We start from the raw sequence: 8,533 nt of genomic DNA on the forward strand, positions 1-8,533 counted from the left end.
ATAGAATCAAATCTGAATTCTTACAACTGTTGAGTTGTTAATTGACATACAGTTGATTTGCCTAATCATAATATACACTAAATTATTACTTAAAATTACTGCAGTTCAAAGCTGTTGATGATATAAAGCCAATTTGAGTGTTCCAAAGGAAGAAGGTTGAGATCATATGCTAATTTCATGAATAACCTTTGTCACTGCCAATTCCTTTCAAAAATGTTTTTCTCTTTTAGTTTCACTTACCATTTGAATGTAACTAATTTCCTTCCAAATCTATCATTCACACAATTGAATGGGGTTTGCTTGTTTAATTTCTTGAAACCATTTGATCCTTTGTAAGAAAAGAAAGTATTATTTTGAAAATAATAAAATATCATAGAAAGGGTAGAAGCTCCAAAATAAGTTGCTATACATTGAGAGTATTTTTTTTTCCTTAAGATATTAGTTCAATCCATATGCAATTTACTAAAAGGGTCAGATACCAGCATATCCAGTTGCAGTATAAGCCCTGCAGGCAAAGGTTGATGTTCCAAGGGAACATGTTGAATGTAAGCCATCAAAATATGCATACTGCTGAAGGCTCCCTGCTGTTGTATTTGCCGTAGTATACAAACCATAGAAGAATTTCTGCAGTAGCGACAGTTAGTTTGATAAATGCATCAGTTTTCCTTCATATCTAGAATATCTATTTCTATACAAGCATAGTTTTGTTCCATGGGGCTTTTTAATAAATCAATGGTACTAAATATAGAGAAGAAAAAACATAACAGCAAGAGCTGTTAAGAGTCTTAAATCCTAACCATTTCATATCTAACGACAGAAGAGCCATTTGACACAGCTAAACAGAACAGAGTTGGAACCAAGAATAGTAAAGTAATAGTTTAACTTGATCATAACCCCTTTCTAGGTCTAATGCCACTTATCTTGGTGACAACTGCTTTAGCTACATGCATTTATCCTAGTTTGTAGTGAGTACATAACTTAAAATTATCAATAGCATGTCTGCTAACAGAGTTGTCAGGATAACAATGACAATTACCTCTGCAAGCATATTACTTCAGAAATGAATTCCAGTGCTACTGATTTACAACTTTCATTGGTAGTATGCAAAAGTTGGACTATTGATGCCATCGGTGTTCTCTGAGAAATAAAATGTCTACATGTTCCATCTGATCGCATACAAAGAGTGAGAACAGAAACTGCTGCAATTCTCACTTCCATATTCTCAGATTTGAGAATATCCAAAAGGCCTGGAAGGATATTGAGAGATATAATGGCCTGAAGATGTGAAACATTTGTCAAATAATCAAATGAGGTGACTAATATTTCAATCATCATCACTGCTGTGGCACTTGGTGTCCATGGAAGAGAAATTGGTCCCTTAACATAGTAATTCCCATTGTATATTACTTCTACAAGAATTGTCAATATGTCAAGTGTTTTCATCTGTACAGCTGAGGGTTCTAACAGATAGAGAAGTATAGCAGCCTCGTATATCTTCCTTCTTTTGAGAATAGCTGAGACAAAATAGAGTTCTGGATCATTTTTCAGAATATTGTGCACAATAAACTTGTCTCTTATTACCAATAAAGATAATATGCAAATAGTTGCCCTTAAAACTTCCTCTAGCCTAGATGCCAGAAGAATTTCCGTGAGCTGGTCTACAACTGCTGCCCTCAACAGTGCGGATTCAGCTTCCGTTTTATCTTTTAAATCTGCCCACAAATATTTGATCGTCAAGACAGCTTTTTCACACTTTTTGATCTCATCTGAAGTGCATAAGATACAGATAGCCTGCTCAAATTCAACCTCTTTTTCCAGTGCTTGACAATAGTTATTGTTATTTGAATTTCCTGATTGGCAGACACTAATATTATCTGGAAAATCTAATTTTCTTCTTGCAGAGTTTCCCAACTGCTTCACATTTATAATATCTGAACGCCTTACAGATTTCGACAAATGATAATCAAAGCATCTGTCACTAGTAAATGAAGGTACTTTATCATCATGGGTAAGTTGTGCTCCAAAATTAGGCAGTGAGTATTTTATCTGCTTCAATGAATCAAATGCTTCTGATCTACATTGATCCAACCATTGTCTGGTAACATGTTCAATCGTAGGTTGAGAAAAATCAAACGAGTTAATTTTTTCACAACAGGACTGATCTTGCAAAACAGATGTTTTCCTACAAGACTCGTTAGTTGCTATAATGTTAGAATCAGGAGATTGCTGGTGTAAAGGAGTGCATATGTTGTTCGAAAATCTAATTGGACATATTTGTCCATAACTTGCTCCTTCACTGCTTTTCTCATAAGATTGTCTTCCAGAATCAATGTCTGGTTCTGTGCTGTATACAAGATGTCACCAGGAAACTTCTTAGTATGGATAAAACTCAATTGAATCTCAATATAAGAATAAAGTCGCTTCTAATCTGTGATATTAAAAGATCTAAGGGATAGAATGAAGTGATTATATACCTTTCTAACTGTTCTGTCCTGGGGATATTCCTAACTGACAGGCAAGCCACAGCTTCAGATGTTAACTCCTTTTCTGTCTTCTTCTGAAGAAATTAATTTCATTAGTTTTCAAAGTTAGGTCCTGAGAATTAATTCTTAGCTTGACGTCAAACTATGCTGACTTGCTGAGGATAATTTAGAAAGCATCAAACACAGTAGTGATTGCAACAGCAGAATGAAACAAAATTACACTTATTTTTCAGCCAAGAAAATATGATGCATTAAGATCTTCTATGGTACAAAAGGCTCATTGAAAATAACCAGAAAGAACAAATTGTTGATTATTCATACTTCCTTAACAGTGGTCTCACCTCTGAATCAGTTTCTTCTTCACCAGAATTGCTATGCGAATCTGTAGATATGGACATATCTGATTGGGGTTCTCTTAACATTTCTGAAAGGCACCTTATTTCTGCTGTTTCCTTGCTCATCAAATAACAGAATCTACCTTGCTTTCCAGTAGAGGCTTTGCAATCTTCCATCTGGAGCAGTGGAGAGGCACTTCCAACATCTTCTTTCTCATTATAAATGAGACATGACTTACCATTGGAATCTTTTCCTTCATTACTCATGAGACTTTCTTCTGCAGACAGATCTGGGAGACAAGCCATTCCAACATGAATCTGCATGTGCAATCATTAAACCTTACAAAATTGTAGTGAGAATTTTTAAGTAGCTGTTGCTGGTTAACTGCAAATTTTAATCTCAAAAAGAGATGTAAAATATCCATGACCATAAGATAATAGAATAAAGGCATCAGCTGAAATTAATTTCTCAAACTGTAAATGTTAAAATAAATATCTATTCTTTCATTGACAATTTTTCAGTATTTACCCTCTCAAAGGCATCATTTGCTTTTCCATGTTCCACAAGACTCTCTAAGCTCTTCTGTTTCAGAGGCTCTTCTTTATACCTGTAGAGGGTTTGAACATCAGCAATTCAGCCCCATTCTTTTAACATTGATATGTTCATCAAGAAGTTCAGGCTTGATTTGAGCCCTTTGAAGTGCAGTATAAGTATAGTGTGAAGCATCGGAAAGCCAAGATTTTCTGGCTTCTTTGAATTGTAAGAAACTAGGTTTAAGGAAAACATCAAAGAACCATACGAGATGCTTCAAAATCTGCATTAAGTCAAAAAGATGTTATGTAGTGAAAAAATGATCTTAAATTATTCACAGATTTTGCAGTTAGCAAAAACAAGATTCTAGGGTCAGTGCCACTTATTAAAGTTGGAAAACATCAATGCATTAGCAAAGCAGAATGTTTTTGAGTAATTGTCTGAATTGTGTAACTGCATAATTCATTTGGAATCAATTGTGGTGCTTGAGTATTGTCCGAAGTGTTAGGTCTGCCTATAAAACCCATCGTCAGTGATAACTTCAAAGCAAATGCACAAGAAAAGGATATTAATTCGTATTAATTTACTAAACCCATGCAGTTGATTCCAGAAGACTCTTAAACGAATCTTTTAACAATAATAATATGTTTCATAGAACAAAATTTCTGATGAAATTCTTACTATTAAATGTTTCTAGCAATGGAAATACGCATTTTAGCATCCCCATCTATGTGGGGAGAATATATGCTTAGTATATCAATTTTGAATTGTAATGAATTGCAACTGACAAAGGAAATCATGTCTGTGTTGATGCACTTTTCCAAATGAATTCTGACTGGCTTGTACTTTTCCAGGAAATCATGTCTGTGTTAATGTACTAATTATCATCTCTAATATGGTGTCAGTGAAATACTCTATGTAATGATTTCAATGATTTTGCACTGAATTCTATCTGCAATTCCATTCTTTTGAACAGCTTATGTATTTACGATTTTAGGACTACTGAGGGAATTTATTTACCTGATTTCTACAGTGTCTCATCTTCTAACCCTATTATTCAGTTTGAAGAGGGCATTTCCTAAGAAAATGTCAGAATCCACGTTATAGTGAAAAACCAAAAGAATTCAAGTTTCTTTCCATCCAAGTTTTAGGTACTATGCACCATTATACATCAACTGTGAATCGTACTATTGGAGAGTATTTCGTATTCATTCTATCTCTAGTAATTGACTTACAATGCTGAAACCAGCTGAGAACGAAGGACAGAAACCATATTTGGATGTTTCTTAAATCAGGAACTCAAAATCCTTAGAATGAAATAACATAAAAATCACAAATTGAACCAGAGTGCAAGACCCACCCGAATTCTTTTCTGGAAATGAAATATATTGTCTAGTTACAACTAACGCAAAATAGATCCTAGTTACAACGAATTTTACCCTAGACCAAGGTGTATTTTTTCTTTGGAGAAAGGAGAAAAGTGGAGTTACAACTTGTAATTGGAAATGGTAAGCTCTGAACAGCTTACTGGTGAGGAGTATTTTAAGGGGACGAATTCGATGCCACAAACACCTGTGATTTGCTCATCGGAGGATGAATTTGATGTCATATAAACACCTTTTTCCAAAGGCTTTCTATAAGATGAAGAGAATTAGAGAATGAAATGAAATCACCATTCTGCTTAATGCAGACGGGAGACCATAGGATCTATGAGATAATAAAATCACATACAATATAAGCTATAACCTTTGCAGATAAATGCCGTCCAACTTCAAAGTTATCTAAATTCGCATTCCTAAGCTATAGAACATAGTTCATGTAATCGGTTGAAGACAAAAATAAATGAACGAAGACCAACTTCCTCTCAAACTGACATAATGCAAAGAAACTGAGAACTTTAAAAGGTGCCTTACAAGTCTTCACGAAGGCGAATAACGTCTTCCTTTCGACCAGTCTTCTTCTGCTTAACGGTATGCTCTCCATGAACCAATTTAGCTTCACATATTTGCTTGTCTACACACAGGCTATCCATTGCGTCGTTCCCACTGTACACAACAGTATAATAGGTGAGCCAGTCCTTGTAATATTTTGCACGCTTCCTAGTAGCCTTATTCAAAGCCTCTTTGTAAAAACTGCGCAAAATCTCCACATTACTGATTTTATCCCTGAAATGCTTTTGAGTTTTCTTCAAGTGCAATTCATCAGGCTCAATTCCTACTCCTTCAGCCACTCCTGAAGCACAGACAAATTCATTCTCAAGGAAGCTCACATGTGGTAGAAAAATCTGCTTCCACAGGCCTGGAGCGAAATCTAGGCGGCAATAATGCGGCGAGACCACGAAAGCCTGCAGCAAGTGCAATGCCATCTGCCACTCATTTTTCCTGAGCTTCCACACCAGAGCAAGATGGAAATAAGCGCAGCAAATTATGTAAGAATTCGACATTCCTGCCGTTGTGGCGTCCTCGTCCAGCAAAGCAGGAACCTGAAGCTTTCGCTCTGCGTTCTCCAGGCCGGCATTTCTGGCTTCCACATTAGTCGAATGGATCGCCTTTTCTAAGCTCTGTATGCCCCAGTATAAATTAGCCAAAACCACCTGCTCACCAAACTCGAAAAATTCGCCCTGCTTATGAATTCGCAATCTGGTTTTACACTTCGTGCGAACTGCACGTCTGCGGTTCGAATCTGCCAGCAGTCGCGCAGCGTATTTGCTTATCAGTAGCATCAACGCTTTAACTGCCGAGAATTCCAGCACAGAATCTGTATTGGAAATGTCGTAGAGTTTCAGACCATTTGCCTGCGCCTTCTTCTTCGTCTTCAGTGCCGAAGTTCTTCGAGATTTTTTGTGAATTACGACGCAGTGGCGCCTCGCTGTGTCCGGGGACGAAGCCATGGAAAATTTCACGTCAATTGACGGCTAATTCTGTTTGGCTTCTCGTTTCCCAAACATTTAAACACATTTTCTAATTCTTCGAGGAACTAGTTATCATAAATAATTAGACTGTGTAGCCTAAAATCTCTCGGTAACTAGGGTTGAAACTCATTTTGATTCTTTTGGATGGGGCGAAAATCACCAGTGGCTGTCAGAAAATGAAGGTGGCAAGAAAAAGACGGCTATTCCAGAAAAAAAAATTGACGCGTAAGTACTATTTCTGTAAATAGAGGCTAAAATAATTATTACCGCAAATATTCATTTGATCTTGTTACCGTACATGCTCGAAACTTCCGGGGACTTAATTTAAGGAGTCCGCCTGTTTTACGGAGCTGTCAAATTATTTCATTGCTCTCGTGACGCGCAATTCTTTGCTGGTCCATGTTCTGTACAGCCAAATTAATCGGTTCATAAATGGCACGCGTTCCATTGTCAGATAAGGTTGGAATTTTTTTCGCCTCATGTTTAGCAGTGAAGATTGTTTTTTTTCCATTTAAATAGGTAGCCGTTACATATCTTCCAGACACATCTAAAAAAAATATTCACCATCATTTTTCATCAGGTTTATTTGTAAAAAAATGTTTTTTCTCTATTTATATAACCGTTCCATTTCTTTCAGGCATACCTAAAACCCTTACTGTTCAACCTGCTTGTTAAAAATTTCATTGTCGCTTGGACGGAATCCCTTTTATCTTCATTTAGACTGCAGTTTCACAACTGTTTTTCCTTATATGTAAGCGTTGACGGTATCTTTGTGTGTGAATCTGCAATTACCGTGAGACAATTTCCACGAGTCCGTGTCCGCGTCTTCCTGCCACGCTACAGAGCCAGAGAAGTATGTTTTTCGCTGGCATGTCGTCTTCATAGCTGCTTTGAAAATATATGCGAAATTTTAGTTAGCGGGCGGGCCATAGACGGCAAATCCGTTCGTGTAAAACGGGTATCCTATGAAATTTGTGAGGCTTTTCATGAGAATTGCTCTGGCAACGGTCATGATTTGGAAGGATGTTGCTCAAAACAGACAAATTTTGTTGCAGTGAAGATTTTATTTGTCTTGGATTTTCTTTCGGCATTAATGATAAATTGTCCAAATTAGTGGACATAGCGAGGGATTTACTGGAATGAACTCAGGAAATGGATTAGAGGTTGAAATGGTTTCAGATTTTCTTTTTACTTATGGTGATTGAATGATGACAGAGAGATTTTAGTAAACAGCAATCAAGCAGTCAATGGAACTATAATAGGAGCAAGAAGTCTCTGAAATTAGGAGCAGTAAAAAAGTACTACGATGGTACAAGTAAATAAGTTAATTGAATGAATGAATCAAAAAAATTTAAATAATGTTCACAAGATCAAGAGTTAAAAGTACTAATTAGTACAATTAAATTGAATGTATAAATAAATGAAGTCTAATAATGATGCATCAAAAAAGATTTAATAGTGTTCACAAGATAAGTGTGAAAAGGTACTGGATTAGTACAATTAAATTAATCGATTGATTGATTGATTGCAGGAACAAATTAAATAAATAAAGTTCAATAATGTTCATGGATTTCATATGATCCGTAGAATTAAAAACAATTATTAGAGAGGTACACTTCAATTTGTTGAATGAACAAATGAATACAAGAGATATTTTAATATGTTCACAAGATCAAACAGTATTAAATTAAGAGGAGCAAAAAAGTACTAATACTTATTGTCTCCAAATAAATAAGTATTTTTTAAATTTAAAATAAAAAATAAACACTCTGTAAAATTACATTTATGTGGATGGTTAATAATAAATTAATCTTTTGGAATCAAGGTTTAGGTTTTGCTAAGATTAATTTTATGTAGTGGTGGTGTTGCAAGTGGAGTTTATAATAGCTCCAGTATTATAGATTTGAGATAACTCTAATAGAAATTTGAAAGAACCAGATAGATTCATCCCTATAATTTGGTCTACTAGGTATTAGATAGAGCCAAACCTATAATTTTTTCTATTTAGTATAGTATCAAAGTGATGCTTGGTTAGTGCCAAGAAAAAACACCATTGGAGGACTTGCTATATATTGGGGAGAGTGATCAATTTCTTTCTTAATAAGCAAGCTTATATATAGATTGATTCAATAGAAATAGATAAATAGTAGATATTAGATATTGATGTAGATAAAAGTATAATCAACAATACATGGATGATGGATGTTCACGTAGACAAAGTAAAATCAAATAGTTGAACTTGCAAATACAATACAGATGTGTCATACTGCAC

The 8,533-nt window shown here is 35.4% G+C and overlaps 1 protein-coding gene across 1 annotated transcript in view; it reads right to left on the bottom strand.

Moving 5' to 3' along the window:
- The window catches only part of LOC131063860 (putative E3 ubiquitin-protein ligase LIN-1), a 63,336-nt gene extending 56,524 nt beyond the window's left edge, over window positions 1–6,812 (bottom strand). The window contains exons 1-6 of the mRNA XM_057997815.2: window positions 5,264–6,812; window positions 3,348–3,426; window positions 2,825–3,136; window positions 2,475–2,557; window positions 1,037–2,344; window positions 480–624 (exon numbers count right to left, since the gene is read on the bottom strand). Of these exons, the coding sequence (XP_057853798.2) occupies window positions 480–624; window positions 1,037–2,344; window positions 2,475–2,557; window positions 2,825–3,136; window positions 3,348–3,426; window positions 5,264–6,240 (2,904 nt within the window). The 5' untranslated portion in view covers window positions 6,241–6,812. The remainder of the gene's footprint in view (window positions 1–479; window positions 625–1,036; window positions 2,345–2,474; window positions 2,558–2,824; window positions 3,137–3,347; window positions 3,427–5,263) is intronic.
- Between the last annotated feature and the right edge of the window lie 1,721 nt (window positions 6,813–8,533).

Source organism: Cryptomeria japonica, chromosome 10 (assembly GCF_030272615.1).
Source record: "Cryptomeria japonica chromosome 10, Sugi_1.0, whole genome shotgun sequence".
Taxonomy (NCBI): Eukaryota; Viridiplantae; Streptophyta; class Pinopsida; order Cupressales; family Cupressaceae; genus Cryptomeria; species Cryptomeria japonica.